This window comes from Durio zibethinus, chromosome 15 (assembly GCF_047325235.1).
Source record: "Durio zibethinus cultivar Kanyao isolate XHJ-2024 chromosome 15, ASM4732523v1, whole genome shotgun sequence".
In the NCBI taxonomy this organism is placed as follows: domain Eukaryota; kingdom Viridiplantae; phylum Streptophyta; class Magnoliopsida; order Malvales; family Malvaceae; genus Durio; species Durio zibethinus.
The window spans coordinates 20,294,248-20,318,755 of NC_143176.1; the positions used below are offsets into that span (position 1 = coordinate 20,294,248).

Consider the following 24,508-nt stretch of genomic DNA (forward strand, 5'->3'; position numbering starts at 1 on the left):
TAAACTTGATTACATAATTTTATTCATTGTAAAAAAAATCTAATAATTTTAATTAACCTCATTTTTTTTTATTTATTAACATCAGTTGCATGGTCACCATAAACTTATTTTGAAGTAAATTAAAGGCAAAAGTGGAAACCAAAGCTTGCATCATATTTTCCATTTTCTTCTTTATAATTAACATTACAAGTCATGAAAAGAATGAAAGTCACACTGATCTGACCATGAGTGTAGAAAATATTTTCTGTAACGTATAATTCTGGGTACCGATCATTAAAAAAAAAAAACAATAAATTTAATTTGAATAATCCTGTAACTTAAGTAACCAGCTTTGTTTTGAAATTAATGTTGACAATGGGAGTCAGCCCTGAAGAAACACGAAAGACAATGTCAATGAGCAAAAAGGGCATCTAAATGACACAACATTTTGGTGTAGTGGGGAGAAAAATGATTTACATATTTTAAACTTTTTCAAGTCCTAAGCATAGAACTTAATACAAAACATTTTTCTTTTTTCTTTTTTTTTTTTTAAATTTGGAATACAACGAGATGAACCTTCAACTACATAATAGAAAATATTTTTTTCATAATTAAGTTCTTCTTAATATGTTCATCTATTATTTAAATTCAAAATCTTTAATATAAAGTCTCAAATTTTAGATTTTTGGGTGTGGTTTCTCTTTGAAGATAAAAATTTCCTATTTTCTTTGGCTAAAGCATTAATGGTTCATTATGATTCCATTACTTTGATGTGATGGAATTCAATCTCCTTTTTTTTTTTTTTATTTAAGTAAATAGTATGTGTCATCTTTAAATTTTGGATTAAATTTTATATTAATCTCTAAATTTTAAAAATGTTTAATTGAGTTCTTAATTATCTAAACGTGCATTAATATAATCTCTCCGTCCATTGAACCATCTAAATTAACAAAAAATTCAATGTGGCATGATACATGCTCTTACAAAGTTGCATTACATATAAGGTTAATATTTTGTTCTTAATTTTAAGCAAAAGAATTCTCGATTAAATGAGGAATTAAACAATTAGAAAGACAAACAACAAGCAATCAAAGACAAAAGCAATTAAGCACACATTAAACAATACATAGGGGAAGCAATTCGGCAACAGACATTCAAGCAATTCAACAACAAATTCAATTAGCCTCCAAATAGAAAATCCATCAAACACATACATCCCATAAGAAATCACCAATTAAAAAACCACCACCCAATCAATCTACAATCTCCAATTTAACAAAAACTCACAGCACCAGCAAGCAAACCTAAAATCATCTATACTCATAACCCACCAGTAACTACACCTGATGATTGATTATTAGCTAAACTAGTTTGTAGAAAATTAAGAGCTTTAACCTAGAAAACAGACCTTATTAAGATTAAATAAAAGCTGAATGCAGAAAGAGAGGCATTGCCAAAAAAAAGTTAGGTAGCAAAATTTTTCAGAGTCTAGTAGTTCTATTTCGATTTTCTAAATAGAAAAAAAGAGCCAAATTCATTGAGATTTGGGTTGTAACTGGGTCTTGGTAGGTGAAAAGAAAAAGGATTTGAAAGAAGTTTTTGGCATAAGCATAAAGACCAACGGTGGTCATTGATGAGATTGATGGTTAGTAATAAAAGTGATGGATGGCTTCATGGTGGTAGGCATTGGCTTTTAGGTTAGTATTGTTAATATTGATTAGGTTTGGAGAAAAGGGAATTTAGAGAGAGGTTAGATAGTAAAGGGAAGCTTAGAATGAAAATTAGAAGTTGCTGATTTTAAAGTTCTTTACTTTATACAAACAGTACCGTTTAGGGTTGAAAAGAAGATGCCACACCTATTCAACCCATATGAAAGGCTCGTAATACATCTGTCCTTGATAATAAAGTTACGCTTATGCTATGCTGGATTTTTTTGTCAATTTTAGATAGTATAATAGACGGATGGACTATATTAATACATGTTTGAGCAATTGATGACTCAATTAAAGCTTCTTAAAATATAGAGACCAATGTATAATTTGGCTTAAAATTTAAGGATCATGCATTTTATTTACTCATTTTTTTTCGTTTAATTGCATATTGAAATGAATTTGGATAAGACTCTAACGATGCAATTAAAAGACAAAAATATAATTCTTCATTTAGTTAAATATTGGAGCAAAATGGATATAGAGATTCATTGAATTTTAGAGTAGTCAATTGTTTTAGTGTAAATTAAAAATAGAACATATTTTTTAATTATGATACAGTCAAATTTTTTTAATGGATTAGTCAACCATCATGTCAAATCTCACTACTTTTACATTTACTCATACATCTAAATACATATTTTATTGGGTTAAATATATATTTATTTCCTAAATTTTAAAACTTTTGTCATATTGGTACCTAAAGAATTTTTCTGTCACATAGGTACTTAAATTTTTAAATTGTTATCACAGTGATGCCTTGGATTAATGTCATTAATCAACTTTGCAGATATAATATCAATATCTATAAGATATTGATATGTGTAAAAAAAGTTTAGTCAGCATCATATCATCATTGCCACTTTAGCATAAAAAAATTAAAAAAAATCAAAAAATTTTAAAAGATTTTAAAAAAATTAAAAAAGTTCTAAAAAATATTAAAACTTTTTTTTAAAAATTCTAAAATTTTAAAATTTTTTTTAAATTCTAACAATTTTAAAAAACTCTAAAAAATTTTAAAAACTTCAAAAAATTTTAAAAACTATAAAAAATTCAAAACAATTCAAAATTTTTTTAAAATTATGAAAAAATTCTAAAAATATTTTTAAAAATTTTCTAATTTATAAAAAATTTTAATTTAAAATTATAAAAAATAAAAAATGTTTTAAATATTTGAAAATTTTTTTTAAAATTTTTTAAATTTTTTTTAAATTTGTAAAAAATTAAAAATATGATATATTTTTATAAATTATAAAAATTATTATAATTTGAAAAATGATAAAAATTTTAAAATTGTTTTAAAAAATAAAAAAATTAAAATTTATAAAAACTAAATTCTATAAATTTATAAAAATTTTATGAAAATTTTCAAGTTTCCTTAATTACTTTTGAATTTTTAAAAATTTTTAAAATTTTTTTTAAAATTTTATTGTTTTTAAAATTTAAATTTTATTTAGAATTTTTAAAATTTTTTCAAAAATTCTCATTTTAAACTTTTTTGAATTCTCTAAAATCTTTTGAAATTATTTTAGAAATTTTAGAAATTTTTATTAATTGTTAGAATTCTGAAAAAAATTTTAGAATTTTTTTTACAATATTTAGAATTTTTTTATAACTTTTAAAAATTTTTTAAAATATTCTAGATTTTTTCTTTAAGTTTTTGAAGTTTTTTTAATTTTATAAAAAAAATTTAAATTATTTTATGTTTTTTTTGAAATTTTAAAAATTGTTTAGAATTTCTTAAATATGTTTAGAATTTTTTTATATTTTTTAAAACTTTTTAAATTTTTTTGAATTTTTTATAATTTTTAAAAATTTTTAGAAATTTTGAAAAATTTTAAAAATTTTATAGATTTTTTTTTATTTTTTATTTTTTATATTGATGTGACAATGATGATATGATACTAATTAAATTTTTTGATATATATTAATATTTTATTAGATGTTTATACTGTATCAATAAAATTAACTAATAATATTAGTTCAAAAGATTAATGTAATAACGATTTAAAATTTTAAGTATCAATATAACAAAAAAATTTTTTAAGTCTTAATTTAACAAAAAATTTAAAATTCAAACACCAAATATATATTTAATCTTATTTATTATTTATTTTAATTTTACTATTACATAATTTCATCATTCTATTAGATATTACCTAATCTTACCGTCAATATTATTTTTAATATTATCAAAACTAATCTCACCGGGCCACACGTACTCAAAGAGATTCTCTCGAGTCATTTTCTTGACTACAAAAACTTAATTTGGCTTATAAAGTGACCAAGTCTTTGCTACATTTAGTGGGATATAATGAAAAGACATATATGTTATAAAATAGTCGTAAAACAATAAAAAAAGTAAAAAGTTTAACAATGACAAAGAAAGTTGACAGCTCAATTTAGCAATAAAATAATGAAAGCTGTTTTCAAAACCTAATCCATGTACGCGGACTTGTGATGTTGGAGTTTTGGCTTAGGATTTTTCTTTTAAGGAAGCGTTTTACCTTTTCAAAATCTTTTGATATTGATAAATCCGCGTTAAAGGAAAGGGGTTTACTAAGCCATACGTGCAAATTGAAAATTTCCTGTTACAGCTTTGTGGTGGACGTTTGGTTTGTGATTGACCAATTTCCAACGTCGTAACTGGTAAGGCTTTGGCTAATCCCATACGACAGCAACGTAAAACGAGAGTAGGAGACCCTTCTTCTTTGGGTTCCCAATTTTTTTTTGGATTTAGCAAAGACCAAACAGTCATTATCTTTTGCTTCTAATTTTGGAGGAGGATGATTTTTTGTGTTCTTTAGTTTTCCCCTTTTCCCATTTGGTTTGTCTGAATTGGTTTCTCTTTTAGAAACATCTATCTACATCTTTATATTTATGTTAAATTTTTTTGGTACATAGAAGGGCTAAAGGCCCTACTTCAGGACAATTAAATAAATTTAGGATATCCTATTCTTACCATGTTAGCAAGTAAGAGAAATTCCAATTTATCGAAAATTTGCTGATGTGTTTGGATGCTTGGAAATTAAGTTGAGTTTTCATTGCTCAGTCAATCTGCAATAACTTTTTTTTTTTGCTTAGGGATGTGTGAGAGTCTCCATTATTGTTGCAATTTCACTTAAGGTACTCTTATGTATTTCATTTCAATCACATACAAATTATATTTAAACAAGAATAACTTCTGTTTATCCAAAACACGAAAAAAATAAATGCAGATAATACTACAAAAAACTCGCTCTATATTGATGCTTAAAAAATCATCAATAAAATTTAAAAATCCATTGATATAGCATAATAAATCTTATATTAATGGTCAAAATATTTATTTCAATGAATTTATAATCATCAATATATCTTTTGTTGGTATAAATCTATACTGACAATTTTTAAACTGTCGAAATATGTAACAGAGATATACTGACGATGTTAGTTTGTCACTATATGTATAGCTGTTGGTATATCAACTATTGTGTATTTCGCAATATATCTTTTACCGATGGTTATTCCCGTCAGTATAGACTCATATGTTTTAATTTTTTCAATTGATACTGACGATATCTCCGTCAGTATATTTTTTATCAATGGTCAATATTTGTCAATATAGCCTTATGTGTTTTAACTTTTACTGATGGTCTCTGATGATTATTAGTATAGCTTGAAATATTTTAATAGTAAAATGCGTTGGTATAAATTTTAATGCATCGATAAAAACTTTTTTTTGAATTATATTTTGAATTATTAATATTAATTTATTTATAATCATAATATGATATGATTTCATATAAAGTAAAAATACACAAAAAAATAAAAATATTTAATAACATTTGAAATAAAATAACAACCAAATTGTTTTATAATTCACAAATTTAAAATAAGTCAAGAATTATCGTCATTGTACTAAATCTCAAAAAAAGAACATTAATATTTATGATTGAATGTCTACAAACATGGTGTTCAAAGTAAACAAGTAACTCCCCAAAGTAAGATGATGTCATTCCAAGTTGGTCCAAATACCTGTTTAAGTAGTAAAACCCAATAAAGAATTTCATGTCAAATTAAGCTTTTATCGGTCAATTAAGATAGAAAATGTTCCCAAAGTCAAGTTAAGCATACCCGAAACTATAAATAAATGAATTGCTAACAAGATTTTGTCCACTATTATATGCTCCCCTGTTTCACCAATCTAAGCAACTGCTGAAGTTATTGAATTCTTTAGAATTGTTTGAAGGTCTCTAAAAGGCTGCTGCCCACCATCTAGATAAGATGTATATGGGATTTTGTTCATAAATTGATTATCATTATTTATATACAGGGAAAATATATAATTTAATAATTGAATTCTAGGAAATATTTTTTAAACAATGCATTTTACTATTTTGTTATACTTGCACCAAGGCTGTAAATGTGTTGAGTCACTATTTGTAGAGATTTGGATTTTTTTGTACAAATTGTGTAAATCAATTTGCATCAAAGAATCCTCTTGGGGCTATTACTAATGATTGAACCTCAAATTTTTTATATATATTTTGAATAATATTTTGAAAATTATTCACATCAGATACATATTGATATGCTGCAACTCTTGTTCCAATGCTGGAGCCACACAATTCATTTTCTGATAAGCCATATTGTTATTTAAGAAATTCCATTATTTTAGATAACAAAAAATGTAGAAAAAGAATTTGCTAATGAAAAAATAAAAGTAAAATTATCATTTTTTTCCTACACATTAAATTGCATATTAAGGGAGAGATTTTACCAAGTTTCTATTCATGAATGGTATAGCTCTGGTTGATAGTGTATCTAGTGAGCAATTCAGCATTACTAGAATTTCAAGCTCCCATGACAGAATCATCTGGACCTACAGTCTTCTCATTTAGTGCATTTAAGTTGAAAATGACCATAGCCCTATATTGGAAGTAATAGGCATTAGATCCAGGTAAAAGGAAACTTTATCTACCTGTTTAAATGTTAGGAAATAGACAAATTACAAAGTTCATGAATATGGTAATAAAGTTTACTTACCTAGATTTTTTGAAGTAAATGTTAAGTTCATCGTATCTAGACATGGGTAAGCAACCTTTCGAGAAACCAAACATCTCTGAGTTATTTTTAATAAATGGTGCACAAGGAACCTTTGCTCCATTTTTTTTTATTGATTTTAATCACATATGATCGGTTTGATTACACCTTAATATGGTAATAATCTGCCATCATTTACAAATTTTGACCAAATAGAGAAAATTTTGTCAACCAATTACGAGAAAATATTAAAAAGAAGATGCATTACCAAAACTACCAAAAAAATGGAAATTATGTTTTGCTTGAAGTGAACCTCAAACATTTAATTGTCTTAAGCTATTACTTCTTCACAAAACATTCAATCATCAAAGCCAACGCCAGTAAAAGGATAAAAAAAAAAAAAGGGATGCTCGATGACACCAAATTGAAATATAGAAAATAAAACATACCTTTGAGAAATGACGAAAGTCTTGATGCTTCAACTTTGATTCAATTTTAAAACAAAATTGGTGCCGATGGGTTTAAGTTTGTAGAGTTGATGAGATGTGGAGAGAGTTCATACGAGATGAAGATTAGGCTACGAGTACCGACGGATGGAGAGATTTGGTAAAAGGTGAAAATTAAATATGTAGAGTCAGTGAGAAGTGGAGGGAAAGAAAATGATTTAAATATTTTGGAGATTATTCAAGGCCTTAAATAATCCCATTCAATTTTTTTGTAAGAAATTATTCAATGTGTTTTTAGTCAGAAAATGCATTGAATAATCTCTTATAAAAAATTGAATGGGGTTATTCAAGGTGTTTTTGGCTAGAAAACGCTTTGAATAATTTTTTTCCATTTTTTTTTGGATTATTCAAGGTGTTTCTGGCAAAAAATGCCTTGAATAATTTCTTACAAAAAATTAAATAGAGTTATTCAAAACGTTTTTTGGCAAAAAATATTTGAATAATCCCAAAAAAAATAGGAGGGAGATTATTAAAGTTGTTTTTAGTAGAAAATGTCTTGAATAATCCCTTTGTAAAAGGGGATTATTCTTAGTCTAATTAATACCTTTTAATTACAAAAATATTAGAGTAGTTCAATTAGTTAGAGTATATAATTGATAACTATAAGGTTGTAAGTTTGATCCCTACCTTTAATTTGTTGAAGGCATTTTTTGTCGCCTTGAATCCTGTCCCATAAGGGATTATTCTTAATCTAAATAATACATTTTAATTATAAAATCATTGGAGTAACTTAATCAGTTAAAGTATACAATTGTCAATTATAAGGTCGTAGGTTCGATTCCTCTCTCTAATTTTTTTTGGATTTTTCAAGGGATTATTCAAATAATCCCCTCCAAAAAAAGATTGGATTATTAAAGGTATTTTTGACAGAAAATGCCTTGAATAATCTTATCTCAGATAGGATTATTCTTAATCTAAATAAGACTTTTTAATCATAAAAATATTGGAATAGCTTAATCGGTTAAAACATATAGCTGTTAACCATAAGGTTGTAGGTTTTATCCTTTCTTCTAGCATTTTTTGAAATTTTCAAGGGATTATTCAAAGTGTTTTCTGGTAAAAAATGCCTTGAATAACCTCGGGTATCTCACTTTTTCAAGGATAATACTTTTTTCTGGAATCTACGATTTCGCGAACCAAATGCCCCCTAAATTCTTTTTCAAATAAAAACCAATAGTTTTTTTTTTGTTTTAAGTCAGTATATAATATATTTATACTAATTGATAGTCATATACTGTTAAAAAAAGTTTATTTATACTGATGGTTAAATAAAATGTTGGTATAATTATGGTATATTCTAACAGTATTAAAAATTCGTCAGTAAAAATCTCTTTTACTAATGCAATTTGATTGTTAATATAACCAAATGTTAGTATATGAAACATTTTTTGTGGAGATAAAATGCTCAATGTGTTTCTTGTTAAGGTGTTAGTCTCATTAGGGGTGTAATCAAGCTGATACAGTGAGAAGCTCGAGCTTGAACTCGACTCTCAACTCGCGGCTCGATTCTCGGCTCAAACTCGATCGAGTTTCATTTTTCTAGCTCGAGCTCGATTCGTGATCGAAATCAAGCTACTCGAGCTCGCTCGATTAAGCTCGATTAATATATAAAAATAAGTTCGATTCGTATACTCACAAGAGTTTAATTATTTGTGCTTGAGCTCGAACTCGAATTCGATATATTTTATTAATTAAAATAATAAAAATATATTTAAATATAAAAGCTTGATTAAGCTCGCGAGTTACTCGAGTCAGGCATAAAATACTCAAACTCGGCTCGATCGATGAATCGAGCTACTCGAGCTTGAGTTCGACTCGATAATAATCGAATCGAATTCGAGTTTTATTCGAATCAATCTGAATAACTTGCGAGTATTAATGTATCATTTACACCTCTAAGTCTCATCACCTTCAGAAAGGGATAAATGCATAATTTTTTTAATAATTGAATAGGAATTAATGCTGAAGTGGGAGTAGGTATTCAAGATTTACAACAATGGGGTTTCTCATAAAAATGGATGCTATCCTTTTTCAGCAGAGATGGAAAACATCAACATCACAATTAATAACTTCTCCGTAATTCATGTTTCAGTTGTATGAGAAAACCTACTGAATTACATGGGAGGGGAAGAAATTCTTTTCCCTCTCCTAAAGCTTATTACTCTCTTTCTGAAATCCGAATGTGAAACTTCTAAACTGAAAATCTAAGTTTGAATGTATTACCAAGATGGTTGAGGAATCCTTCTTGGCCATGGTGGGAGCACAAAAACAAGCAGTTGATGAGAGTAGAAGTTCCGACGAACTACTTCCAGTTTCCTTGTCCCAAGGCTATATGAAACCAGGCAACCTCCATAACCCAGATAGACTATATCAAAACCATGAGGGTGTAGAGCCAGAGGGAAAATGAAGAAATTATATTTGGGTATAAATTTATTGAGTTCATCCTGATCAGACCAAGAATCAGAAAATCTAATCCTATATTGCAGACACCATTCTTGAGCATCATTGTCTGAAAGAACCCATACGCATAAATTGCGTGGTCCTTGACATGTATCAGTCACCTCAAAGTAACGAAAATGTCCACGAGACACACCCAGGAGTGATAGGTGCTCACTTTCTTTCCCATTAGGCAAGTTCATAAACTGGAGTTGGCTTGTTTCTTCGTCAGGATTGTATGTAAGGATTTTGCTGTGGCGAAACTCTAGCCAATGTAAACGATCATTGTAATGCACAACTGGACAATCCGTCTTAATGTAATAGTCAGGAACGGGGCAGTGTACCATTGAGCAGTGCCATTGGCCAGTCTCGGAAGAGAAAGTTTCCAATTGTAAAATGTTGGATGAGTTATCAGCTGTTGGAATCCGAACCACGTTGAAGCGGTCATTTTTGCTGATGAAACCAATTGCAACGGATTGTAAGGCTTGGAGAGGTTTGGGGAGAGCAATCCATTGCCTGATAAGTGGATTGCAGATGTAGTAATTTTTCTGCCAGTAAAAGCTTTCAGAACATAACAACAGACCATTACTCGATGCCAGGATCTTTATTGGGCAATCCTGTTCAGAAGGAAGGTAGTTTAATGAAAATCCTGGCAATGAGAAATCCTGGAATTGTTTCAGAGCAACACGTTCATCTATCATGCTAGATGGAAGAATTCTTACTTCGAACAAGTAACGGAAAAGAAGGTTCCATGGTTGAGATGTAGACAAAGATAAGCTATCGTTGATTCTAGTGGCATAAGAGCGGGCAAAAAAAGGATCAGAAATCAGTGTGAACCATCTCCTGGAGACGCATTTATACATGAAGATGTGTTTAACTGGCAGGCGTAGAAGGATCTGGGTCAAAAGCCAATCAGGAACATCATAGTCATCAATTAAAATTTTTTCTGCTAGTGTTCCCTTCAAAATTTCTGACATCCTGATCAACTCAAGAACCAATTCCTTTCTCTACACAGGAGCTTGCAAATGTCTAATTATCCTGCAGCAAAAATCTTCATTGCTTCCATTTTGCCCTTCAGGTTGCTTTTCAGTGAATGAAATTTGAACATTGAAATATCATCATCATTTCTCGAGATTTTAATTGAGTAATAGAATCAAAGAATGGTTCCCGAGGGATACCAGGTCAATGGTTGCTGTTAGCCAAAATGACTGCTTTAGAAAGCTATCCATTGAACTAAAAATTTAATGGTCTTAGGAATCACACGACCCTCATCTCTAATTCAAGCCTCCTTAAATATAGGTTTCCATTCAATACGGCGTGAGATATCTAAAACAAAATGCTACAAATACACAAAATTATTGTGTGGACTGTGGCCTCTTATGATTGACAGTTGACGATTTGATTGAGAATTCCGGTTGAAAGTGAATGTTCAATTTAAAGACATCAGCTTCCTATATATTCTTAAAACAAAATTCTGATGGTTAAGAATAGGCATTTCAAACAAAACTCTGGCTGAGATTCACATTAGAACTGTCATGAAATCAAGCCAGGCTATCGTTTTTTTATTCTGCCGCCATGTCAAAGTGCTATATTTACAATTTTTTGTGAGTATTTTAGTTTTTTAAAAAAGCTTTTTAATGAAAGAACTTCTATTTGGTGTCTATTGAATCGAACTCAAAAAGCAGGGCTAATATCCAGTTCTTGATTAGTTCTTCCACGATTACCTTCTTATTCTTTGCATTTCGAGCTTCATCATCCCATCAAACTTGAAGACAACAACGACTCAATCACCAACAAGAAGATATTACGTATAGAATTTTTGTTCAAAATACTAATCCTTCAAATTGGGTAACAGATAGCTGACAGCTTGCATAAGAATAGCAACGCCATATCCCAAAAATGCTGCAATAAACTTGTTTGAATAGGACAGACATGTGATGATCATGAGAAAGTTTGTGAAATGAACTTTACCAAAACATCCTGTATCAAATCCAATGAAAGTGTGTCATAGAGGTTTTTGGTATCGCTAAAATTTTAAAATTGAAAATTATAGGGAGAGTGGCTACCATCTTTTTTATTAAGTGTAATTGGCCATCTAAAAATGTTTATTTTTTTTAATAAAACAATAAAAATAAGTTTAAAGTTTATTAAACAGATAATTTTCGGTTTACAAAAATAGAATTGATTCGAGAGTTGGTTACGCGTGGAAAATGATTAACACCCCCACAGTGCTCATAAAAATTGATGCCCATTAATTATGCGTTATTTTTTGTATTAGATAAAATAGTTTCGGTTTGAAATTTAATAATAATTTTCTTCACTTTTTTACGAAGAAAAACAATTTTATTAAAAGTCTTTGTTTAGTAATATTGTAGAAATATTTAATTTAAAGAATCACCTTAGAGTTCTCCAACATCTAAGTAAAACTTTAAAGATAACTCTTTTCGCTTAAGATTCACTACGACATTTCTTAAAAATGAAAAAAATATTCTTTGCAAAAGATAATTATTGGTGACTTTCTAATATTTAGGTAAAGTACTGAAACTTATTTCATTTGAAATGTTATTTTTGTTCTATTTTATAATTTCACATTTTAAAATTACATGTTCTTTTTTCTTTTTAACATTTTATGTGAAAAAGCCAATGATAGTACTAACTATTAGGTAGCAAACAATAATTAAAGACATAAATATGCGAAATGAGTGCAAACAATAATAAATAGATCCATGTATATCATTTGATGCTATGCATGATAATGAAATGCAATTTGACATCGGATCCTTAAATATAAAGAAACCACCCTAGCTCCCAAATATCTTGATTGAGTTTATGTACGACTATCTATATTTAAAATTTCATTTTTAGTAATATTTTTTATTCTTTGTTTAATCTTATTACCATTGCGGGTTTAGGACTCATACGAAAAAAATTTTAATAAAATAAAATTTCTTAAATATCCAATCTTCTAAACGACACTTGGGATTCATATAAGATTTTCATACATATCCTTAGAATTTTGGATAGTTTTGGGAGTGGACTTAGGTCAAGGTTTTCAGAGTTTGAATGATTTTGTGTGGTGATTTAGGATTGTGAGTTGAATTTAGGGTTTGGGTTAAATTTAGGGTCTTTGTGAATTTTTAGGATTTAGGGTCTTGTTTTAGGGTTTTAGGTTATTGTGATTTTAGGGTTTTGGAGTTTTTGAGTTTTAGGGTTTGGTGTTTTAGTGTTTTAGCATTATAGGGTTTTGGGGTTTTTGGACTTTGAGGGTTTTAGGGTTTTAAATTTTAAGGTTTCGAGATTTTAAGGTTTCAAGGTTTTGTGGTTCTACGATTTTTGAATGTTTTAGAGTTTTAAATTTTAAGGTTTAGAGGCTTTAGGGTTTTAAGATTTAAGGTTTCAAAATTTTATAAATTTATAGTTTTAGGATTTCAAGGTTTTAGGGTTTTAATGTTTTAGGATTTCGAAAAAAAATTTTTATGAGAAAAATAAGAATTATCAATAACTCAAACTTTTTCAATTATTCTCAATATTTAGGTAGACTTTCGAAGTAAGTTCAGTTTTTGTAGTTTTTTTTTCCTTAATAGTTTTATATTAATGCGACATGAAACAAATAAATTATAAAAACGAATGCTAAAAATGAGAACAACCGATTTAATCAATTTTATACATATTTTATTTCTATTTACTTTTTACCATTTTTTTTCTAAAATTATACATGAAATAAATTTTATTTGTTATTTAATTTACACATGTAAATTTTTCTTTATATTTTAAAATTTAATTTAATTTAACTTAATCGTTTTTTAATAAATTTTTTAAATCTTTGATTCTTTAATTTCTCAATATCTAAATGGAATTAATTTTTTTAAAACTCGATTTAAATTCCTTTTAACATCTAGGTAAAGTCTCTAAAAATCATTTCATTTTTTTTTTTTGTATAATAAAGACATTAGTATTATCATTTTTTCTTTACCACTAAATTTTCAAAATTATTTGCATTATTTATTAGTTTCATTATTATTTATATTTATTTTTTTTTGCTTTTTACAAATTTTAACAATAATAACAAGTGTTAAAATGATTAAAAGTGATAACATGAAAGGAAATAATAATAAGAAGTAGGAAAATTAAAAAAAAAAATACATATCCAAATAAAGCCTTTGTAATTGACTCTAATACACCAATGAAAAAGCTTAAATCCGGTAACCCAATTTCCTAAATAAAGCCTTTAGAATTGGACCTAAAGCTTTAACAAAAAGGGCCTAAGTTTGGCAGCCCACTTAAATTAAAAAGATTTGGGTTAGGCTTGGGTTGATTATGGTTCGAATTGGCTTACTCATTTTTTTTTTTGAATTTTTTTAAAATCTTAAGCTAACCGAATCTTTCCCCTAATTTCCTTTCACCTTATAAAAAAAAAAATCCACTTTTTAACTTTTCAACCTTCTTTTCTCCTTTTTTTTCTTCTTCTTTCTCTTTTTTTTTTCTTTTGTTTTCTCCTTCTCTATGTCCTAGACCCGATGCTTACTTTTTTTTTCCTTTTTCCCTTTCTTTCTCCTTATTTTCTTATTTTTTTTCATTCTTATTCTATTTTTTTTTTAAGTTAACGTTATGCCTTCATCGATTTTGTCACCAATCAGCATCTTTCTCAACCCGGTTCTCCCTTTCTTTTTCTTCTCCTTTCTTTTTTCCTTTATCATCTCTTTAGTTTTCACCATTTAAGCTACTCATCATTTTCTTTTCTTAGTTACAATCGAATGGTACCTAAAGAATCACCAAACAAGATTTTTTTTAAAAAAAATTTTTTTACTGTTAGGTTTTTCACTAGTGAGGATTGTGGTTTTTGTTTTATGTTTTTTTTTTTTTTGAATAGAGGATAAAAGGAATTTTTTTTAGTTTTTGTTTAAGGTACTGTTAATAGGTTTTGGTTTTGACCTTTTCTTTTTTTGGTGATAAGTTGAACGAATTCGATGGTGGTCTGAGGTTGGTGCGAGTAAGAAGTGGGCTACTGGAGGTTGTGGGTCATAGAGTGAGGTTGGTTTTCTAGTTTTAGGGAGTATGGTGATTATGGATTTCTGGCGCGATGATGGTTTTTGGTTGAAGTTTTTTTTTTTTTTTTTGTGGTGATGCCAACAGTGATGGTGGGATCTTTGGAGACTATAGTAGTCGTGGCTATGCAGAGAAATTAGGTTATGGGTAATTTATAGGGGGTTGTTTGGAGTTGAAAAATTTATGAGTGGGTTTTGGTAGGTTGTTTTGGTGTGACGTTGGTGATATGTTCTGGTAAGGATTGGTGCTAGGCTGATGCTGATAAGGGCAAAGCTAGTTATGAATGGTGTTTTCAGCTATGATGAAGATGATAGTTTTCCTTTGATAGAATGTGCCTTAAATTTTTTTGTGGTGTTGAATCTTATTTTTTGACTATGAATTCTCTTAGGATTTTATGAGGAACCCAACAAAAAAAATTCTCTTTTTACCAGTGAATTTAATTTTTTTTGAAAAAAAAAGATTAAGGTTTTTAGCTTGATATTGCAGCAATGGCTACTGCAATTCTTGATTGATGGGTTTAGATAAATCTTTGCAATTGTGTTGTAAGTGAAAATTGAAGGGTAAAACAGATTAGCTGAAAATGGAGTTTGCAATTTGGGATAAAGAAAAAGCAAATTGGGTAGAAGGGAAAGTGATGGGAGGCTACTGTCACGATAGCCGACCCTCGATCTCTTTCTCTCTCTCTTTTTTTTTAAAGATTAAATATATATTTGGCTTTTGGGCTTGTAAAAAAAATTAGCTTTTACTAACATTTGGGTTTTTATAGGCCTAAACCAAACACTCAACCTAGTGTTAAATTAGATTCAAATTGAAATTGGACCTAAAATTGGACTTTGGATTTGAAAAATCCATTGTAGATTTTTATCAGGCCCTCAAGGCCAACCAATGTAAAACCGAATTGATCGGCCCAAGCAAACTGATCTCAAATTTTAATACATGATTAATACGAGCCTAATCAAATTAAAATACTCGAATTGTTTGAACATGATATGTTCGAACCAAAATCGTAAGTTGAACAAGATCGAACTTTCGAACAAAATTAAATGTATGCAAAGTTTGGGTATAGTTTGGAAGGTTTTGGTGAAACTTACAAACGATTCCTTTACCTGCTGCTAAGTACCCTTGAAGCTGCCAAATCTCCTAAACTATTCTTAGACTAGATAGTTTATGTGTAATAGCAAATATTCTTAAACCCCATAAATCCAAAAAGAGATATGCAACTTGCCATCGGCCATGGGGCAATTTCACATGGCTGATTTTAATGTGGTTTTCCAAATAAGAAACAGAAAGAGGAACCAATAGAGTAGCCAAGACATAATCTAATTAATATCGAATCACTTCATCTGTTCAAGAAAAGATTTGGATTGGCACATGTCTACCCTCCCAATGATGAGATATAGAGAGTGACATATTTTCCTTAATTTATAACATGTTTGAGCTACACTTAGGCATGCCCCATGGCATATGCTTAAGGAGAAAAAAGGTAAAATGCATATACTTCAAGAATTATTAAAAACCCATTAATTTGTACTATAAACTGCTATATGTTATTATTAAACATGCAAGAAACAAAGATTACATCTCCATCTCTCCACTCATAATACACATAATTATATATACCAGAAGTTACTTAAAATCTTACAACAGTCTGCACTCACACATAATTATATATACCAGAAGTTACTTAAAATCTTACAACAGTCTGCACTCACAAATATTTATATATAGCAGCAAAGAACTATATATAAGTCTTTTCTCCTTATGATACTAATTATTACATAACAGTAAAGTATTGTAGATCACTGAGATGATCAAGGGATTCCAATGATGGGGACGAAAGGAATATAATAGCTAGATGGTGCAAGACCCCACTCTCGGGGTAGAGGCAGATCAATGGTCTTAGATGAACCGATCTGGTTTGGAGCTCCACATTTAGCATCTTTGGAAGCCAAAGGACACGAAGTAGAAAAAGCAAGTGGAGTGGAGATGGTGTAGGAGTTCAGTTCATGGGCCTTGACAACTTTTGATGCCAGGTTTTTCTTCCAAACATAGAGCTGGTTCGGACCACCGAGGAGCTTTGCAAAGCAGTTGAGAGGTTCTGGAGTAGTCTTTGAGGTGTCAGATGGAAGCTCAACCTTGAAAGAACCATTTTCTTCTGTGGTTGCTGTGGCTAATTTTTTCACTTGACCACACTTCACTACGATCTTGATGCCTGAATTAGCAAAAATATGATTTAAAACAACTAGGAACTGCCAAATTTTTGTTACCCTGAAGAGTCAAGCAAGTACAATTTGCTCTACCATTACTGTCAAGCTGAACAACAAAATAACATAGGCTAAGGCAGAACCTGATAAGTTGTAATCGGGATTGCAGTCAAGGCAGGAAATTTTGCCCTTGAGAACTTGGCATGTTGAGAGCTGAATCCAAGCAAGACCCAAGAGGAAGAAGAGTGCTGTGATCAATGAACGAAGTGCCATTGTAATAAGCAAACACCAAAGAAGTTTCAGTATGAATTATGGAAGCTAGATAGCACATATTGCAGCTTATAAATACTGGGGAGTTACAATTAGCTAGACCATATTTAATGAAGGAACCAAAGCCTGAGTTCGGTAGTTGGTGTCAATTTACTGCAGTAATGAACTAACACGGGAAGTCCCTTATCTTCTGTAATAACCAATGTAAGTTTACATACTTTTTCGATAACACAAAAATTAAGCCTATAGTTATTTCCTTAGAGCAAGGGAGTAATAATATAGTAATATTATTTTATCCGTCAATCTATTACTCATAAATGAAGGTACATGATTCTTCATTAAAGTCATATCACATTATCATGTATGTTTGTGTGAAGCAACAGCTCTATAGAATTATTTCTCTTCCAAAAATGGCATAAGACGTTTATTCCTGTGAATAGTTCATGGATGAATAATCAGATTTTAGTCCACGTTATGGTTTATCATTTCTTGAGCAATAAAGGCAAAATTAGATAAGATAATTTATGTATTTATATTGTATTAAATATGTATAAAATATAAAAATTATTATATCATAATTCGTATCAAACAGTAAATATAAAACATATATTTTTTATTTTTATCAAATTCATATACGATTTTATTAAAATTTTAAATAGTATGACTTCTTTATATCATTTTATATTATGTTATTATGTCGTGTCTAAAATTAAGTAAGATTTTCAAAAAATTAGTATAGCTTGTGACCTGACAAAAAACAGAGAGGGGCTACATGCACCGTAGTTTTTGCTCTTTATAGTTTTTTTTTTTCAAAATTTTTTATAAGTAAAATTATTTAAATATATTTTTTATAAATTTTGAATATTCATATTCAATAAATTTTATAACTTTTTAAAAGTTTATTTTCGAAAAATTATATGACTTACAAGAAATGAATTTACGTAAAAGGCGATACTAAAATTTTTTTAAAAATTATAAAAAAAGAAATTTTATTAAAAATTGTTATGAATTAGAATAATAAAAAAAGTTATTATTAGAAGAAAATTATAAATTTTAAAATTAATATAAAAAAGTTAAATTTACTATTTTGTTTTGAAAAAATAATAAAATCTTTTGAGACTCTAATTAATTATTTCATCTCTTGATATTAAGAAGAGTGATAAAAAAATTATCAAATCTGATCAACATATAAAAATTGAAATTATAAGTAATAATATAGTATCCTATATAATTTTATCAAAATCTAATATGTTAATTGGAGAAGCCCATTCTGATAAATAGATGGATATATTTCTCCAAAGTGTTCAATTTAGTTAGAACTATTATAAAATTTTAATAATTGATAAAAAATATTTATTAAAAAATTATAAATTTTAAATTTATAAAAAAATTACATTTATTATTATATCTTTAATTTAATTAGGACCTCATAAGATTTTATTCTTTCTCTAAAATTAAAATAGTAAAAGTAATTTTTTAATTAATTTTTAATTTATGATTTTTTTCTAATAATAACTTTTTTTCATTACACTAATTCAAAAACATTTTAACAAAATTTTCTTTTTAATAATTTTTCATAAAATTTGATTCTACCCTTATTTAAAATGGATTTCTAGAAAGTTTTTCATAATTTCATTTTCTATAAGTTATATAACATTTCGAAAATAAATTTTAAAAAAATTATAAAACTTACCAAATATAAATATTCAGAAAATTATGAGAGATATAATTAAATAATTTCACTTATAATAAATAAAAAAAATCAGGATGTAAAAAGAAAAAAACATAGTGCATTAGGATGCACTCAAAAAAAAAAAAAAAAGTAGTGTGGCTCCCTAATCTATAACTATAATTATATATATTACTAGTATTTTTTCCCATAGAATTCTAGACATATATAGCCACTTTATCATCACTAAAACACCTGGTTATGATGTTGTCTTCTATAAAAATATCATTCCAACACTTTTTAACCTAGCTTTTATAATTAGTTTAAGTACTTACTTCAATTCTACTTGTTGACTTGTGTTTCCTCTTTCGGTGCATTGGAAGATCCGTCTGAGACTTGGTTGCCCAAAAAAGCTGACATTTTCTATCATATTATATATATAAATTAAATACATCATTTTCAACTATGTTTAATATAGGAAGAATTGCAAGCTAAAGTTTTCAAAATTAAACTACCAAAAGTGTCGTACTGAGAATTATGTTGAACGTGGTTTTAGGCATCGTTTGGTGATAATGACGGGTGCGTTGGAGATTCCTTTTTCTCGCACTGGAAAATTGATCGGGACCCAAACACTGCTGGGAACGGGACCTTACGATGAAAGGAATTATGCTTTTTCCCATACTCTCTTCTCTTCTATTATGTAAGAGAAATTTATCCCTTAATTTGCCTTATCCATAAGATATCATATCTCAAATTGAGTATATATATGTAATTATGTTGCCTGGTTAATTATATATTATTTTTATATAAAAAATTATCATAGTTTAAAAATTAAAAAATTAAAAAATTAAAATTAAAAAATTATTAAATATTATTTTTTTTAAAATAATTATATGAGTAAATTGAATTAAATTTTAAATTTATAATTTTTTTATAGTCTTCCCGTATCTTTTGGCCAAGAAACTTTTTCTTGACGTTTAATAAACCCGTACAATGATATATATATTTTTCTTTTGCATGGTTAAGTGCTGATAAATGAAAATTGGCAAAAATGTAAAACCCTAATGTCATTTTTAGCTTTGCAAAATGTAGGATGAGATTTAACGTCCCACTACTATTACTTTTTTTTTTTACCTGTAACAATTTTTTTTCTTGATATTGTAAGGATGTAAATAATACATTAGTACTCGTAAGTTATTCGGATTTGATTCGAATAAAATTTAAATTCAGTTTAATTATTATTGAGCTCAAGTTTGAGTAGTTCGACTTATCAATCGAGTCAAGTTCGAGTATTCTTATACCTGATTCGAATAACTCGCGAGTCTAATCGAATTTTTATATTTAAATTTTTTTATTATTTTAATTAATAAAATATCTCAAATTCAAGTTCGAGCTTAAATAATCGAGCTCTTATAAAATATAAGAATCGAATTTATTTTAACATATCAATTGAACTTAATCGAATGAGTTTGAATAACTTAAATTTTATTACGAATCGAGCGTAAGTTAAGAAAATAAAAATCGATCGAATTCGAATCGAATATCGAGTCACGAGTTGAAAGTTAAACTCGAACTCAAATTTTTTACTGTATCAACTTAACTCAACTTGATCATACCCATAATTAAAACCAAATTTAGTATTCAGAAGTCAGATTTATTAATTGTTTGGTTTGTCCTTGGTCACAAATGAAAAATTAGACGGAAAAAAATGCTAGCACTTTAATATCTGTGTGGAAGGTACAATTTTGAAGGTGTTATATTTTATATTTTGACGCCCCCAAAAGGGTTAAATTTTGAATTAAAAATGTCAAAATCATCAATTAAATGTTGCAGGTTACCTCGCTCCGGGAACACTTCCCTGCAATTCCTATTAGGTTAGATATTTAAAAATCTAACTATTAATTATATATTTTTTATAAAAAAAATCATAATTTAATAATATATAAAAAATTATAATTATTAATATTTAAATTATAAATTTATTAAATATTATTTTTTTAAAATAATTACATGAATTTTGAACTCAAAATTATATACTTTCATACGCCTCATTTCAAATTTCAATAATATTATTATTTCACATTAATTGCATTACTATTTTTCTTTCAGTACCACAGCGCATTAATATACTGTCGGCCTCGACTTTTTCCCTTCACTGATGAAGTTCAACCATTTTCCTCCGGTGGTCCCTCATAAGTTGAAAACGTAACACCAATTATATTCGCACAAAGTAGTCTACCAAAACCCTAAGCCAGCAATCTAAATACATAGGAAAAAAGGAACATTTTCACATCATTTATTGGTTCTAGATGATGATATGTCAAAAGGGGTATTAATTTCGTACATTGATGAATCTCACACTACTCCTATGGCAAATGCACGATAAAAGCACTTCCAATTGGTATTTTCTTGAGTCCGTCGCATGCCTTTCTCGGCCTTTTGAGTTATAAGATCATGAGACATCTATGAGAAAAGGCACAACGCACTATTCATAAATTCTATTACGATATATAAGTAAAGTTCCTAAATGCTAAAAGAATCATGCTATCATGTTCGAGATGTTCGATTCCACCTATAACATTTACTATTCACGTTAAAAAAAATTAAAAAAAAAAAGAATTTTAATCAATGGATAATGTATAAAATTTCTCGACTTCCTATTTTAATTACTAGATCAAAACTTGTTTAAGTAATTAAAATTAAATATATATGTACAGAATGGCAACAACTTTTCTTTCCTTAAATTAAATTAGATGTTGTGGCCAAAAAAAAAAAAATTATAATGGAGGATATTACGTCCAAGTAAAATTTGAAATACTCTTAACTGTATTATAAGAAAAAATTATATATTTAAAATAAAATATTTTCTTCATATTTTTTAAAATTATGAGAGAAAAAAATTTGACAAAGGAAACCGTTAGATCAGAAAAGAATTTAAGAGAAGCATTCTTTTCTTGGTGTATGTTCTTGAAGAAAATAAATTAATTTTAGCAGCAATATCTTTAATAGGTTAAAAGGTAACTTTCCTAAAGTCATTTTGTGGTTTAGTCATCCATATCATATGAAATATTATCTAGCAATATCAAGCACATTAAAGTCATAATCTACCAAACTTATTACGATATTGATTGCTTGCAATTGATTTTGGCCTCTTCAACAATGATATCCAAATTTTAAATAAATTGATAATATTTCTAATCTTTTATTATCAATTTTGATTTCATTTTATCTTAAAACTTCTGGACGAATGCCCTTTAATTTTTTGGTTTATGTTGCATTATGAAGATATAAACTTTTTCAATAGCGATTGGATCCAACCTCAAGTATAGTTTGTAATTTTGTATATCCATTGTGAAAACCAATAAAAACATATTGTTTATGGTCAATTAATAATTATCATCCTTTTTGATTTGTGAGAAAAATTTACACGAAGTTTTATAGTTCGTGAAATTTTTAATTAAAAATTAAAATCGAAAATCGACAATTAATAAATTGAAAGTTTTCATCACATAAATCAATTGTGCAAATTTTTACAAAAATAAAATTTGATATATTTATTAAATTAATATTTTTTAAAAAAATATTAACTGAATTTTTATTATTAAATAAGTATCGATTATATTTGAATTATAAATAATATTTTTAATAATTTTTTACATATTATTAATTTTTATATTGAATTTTATCAATTTATCGACTCAAAATTTTTATTAAATTATTTTAAAAACAAATAACACAAATTTCATTTAAATAACTTCATATAAATTTTATCTTTGTTGTGTTACCTTCTATTGCATATATGCATATTTAATGATAACCTCTTCTAAATGCTCCGAACTTTTTGTTGATATCTCTCACAGGCATTAAGATCATTTGCTGCTATGGGGCACTTAATTTAGAATTTCCTTTCTTAAACAAATTCTTGAAACCTTTTTATATTTAGTCTTGGTTGATTCTATTTCTTAATTAAACCTAAATTTAGAGAGATTTGTTCATTCCAATAAGGTTTTGTTTCCCTCAAAAGGTTTTAATACCGCAATCTCTCTTAATGAAGATTTTTTTAATATTTTTACGGCCTTTAAACTTTAAAAGCAACCTTTTTAATTTTTTTTTTCCATTGAACCGTGCAATACTTTAATCTTTTTCATACTAGTTTTTTTTTTTTTTTTAACATTTTGATTCACGTGTATTAATCATTCATCTGGTCTGCATTGAGAAAATGTGTTAAAACTTAAATATAATAATTTGACATTTTCTTATTAACTTAAGCTTTTGAGATAACCGGTTACTCAATTTAGCAGCATTCATCCTATCCTTCCGAGGAATCCAACCAGACTCTTGATTCTGCATATTTTGATAAACTCACTTTTACAGCCTTTGTAGCAGCATTTTATTTCTGATTTCTTATGTACCTAGTCAAGCAGAGAAGTCCAAGACACAACGAAAGAGATTCCAAGAAAATGCCATATTCAGGAAACTTGGTATTCCTATATATGATGAACAGTGTTATTAATGACACAAATAACAAACCAAGCTGCATCTGTCAATTCATCTGTTATAGAATCTCATGACACTAACTAACACATCATGCCTCATGACACCAACACACATCATGCCATTCACACCTTGCACATTTTAAGCAAGTGCTTAGACAAACAAGGGATAGCACGCATGGCAGTAAAGAGTTTAAAAGTTAGGTTACGGATACATATGGACTGGCACCTGAATTGTCTTAAAATGCATGCAACATCTATTCAAATGACTTGCACAAATTAAAAAAAATACATCATTCATTCCAAGTCTCCTGCCTTACAAGCACTATACGACATGAAGAAGCCAGCCTTAGTGCAACTAAAAAGTTCTAATCCATGGCAAAAATATAGTGCCAATCATGCCCAGTGAGAGTCCATAATAAAATCAACATCCTCCACCTCTCTTTTACCAAAATTTGTAATATATCTGATAGCATATTGTTAAAAAGGAATTCTTCTTTTAGTATTGTGTCAGATCATCACAAGACAGAAACCATTTCCTATGAATTGTTTAAAAGACATTTGCAAACCCAGATCACAATAGATCCTATTTCATATTTAGGTTCTCTGCTGCTTCAGGCACTGTTCTGGGACTCCTCTGGTCCAAAAGTCAATACATTGTAATCTTGTATTTTGCAAAGTTAACTAATACTATTACCATTTAAATGTTTGTGCAACTTATTTAACTTCAATCGGGGTTTGTGCTTGGTATTAGATATCCTATATGATATTTACTACTATAAGTTATTCATGGTCAAGGACCCAAAAGCAAATCAAAAGAAATGCTGATGGAATAATGGGAAAGCACCTTGCTTGTTAGGGGAACTGCAAATACGATTGATTTTATCCTCTAAAAACCAGAAGTTCCTGTGGATCATCCATTCTTACTCAGTTCAATACCATAGTAGAGCTATACTATAGGAGTTCAATCGGTGCTTAACACATCTAGGAGGTCTCAGAGACACCTGTATCTATTTCAGAAAAGTTTCTGCATTGTATAACTTGTGATTTGAACAGCTAAACATGATTCTATCCTCTAAAATTCAAAAGCTTTGGTAGATCATCGAATCCTTCAGTTTTGCTACCAAGTTTAAAACATATAGGAGTTCCATTCAGTGCTCAACAGATATAC

At 28.2% G+C, this 24,508-nt stretch overlaps 2 protein-coding genes across 2 annotated transcripts; both read right to left on the minus strand.

Annotated features, from left to right (window-relative positions):
- Window positions 1-9,198: 9,198 nt before the first annotated feature.
- On the minus strand, window positions 9,199-10,632 carry LOC111302446 (putative F-box/kelch-repeat protein At4g22430). The gene has a single exon (XM_022898357.2). The coding sequence runs from the start codon at window positions 10,630-10,632 to the stop codon at window positions 9,439-9,441; it is 1,194 nt and encodes a 397-aa protein (XP_022754092.1). The 3' UTR covers window positions 9,199-9,438.
- Window positions 10,633-16,226: 5,594 nt separating this feature from the next.
- On the minus strand, window positions 16,227-17,252 carry LOC111302078 (uncharacterized). Its single transcript, XM_022898020.2, has 2 exons — window positions 17,049-17,252; window positions 16,227-16,913 (listed from the first exon to the last, which is right to left on the minus strand). Exons 1-2 carry the CDS (start codon window positions 17,176-17,178, stop codon window positions 16,513-16,515), a joined length of 531 nt encoding a protein of 176 aa, XP_022753755.1. The 5' UTR covers window positions 17,179-17,252; the 3' UTR covers window positions 16,227-16,512.
- Window positions 17,253-24,508: the final 7,256 nt, after the last annotated feature.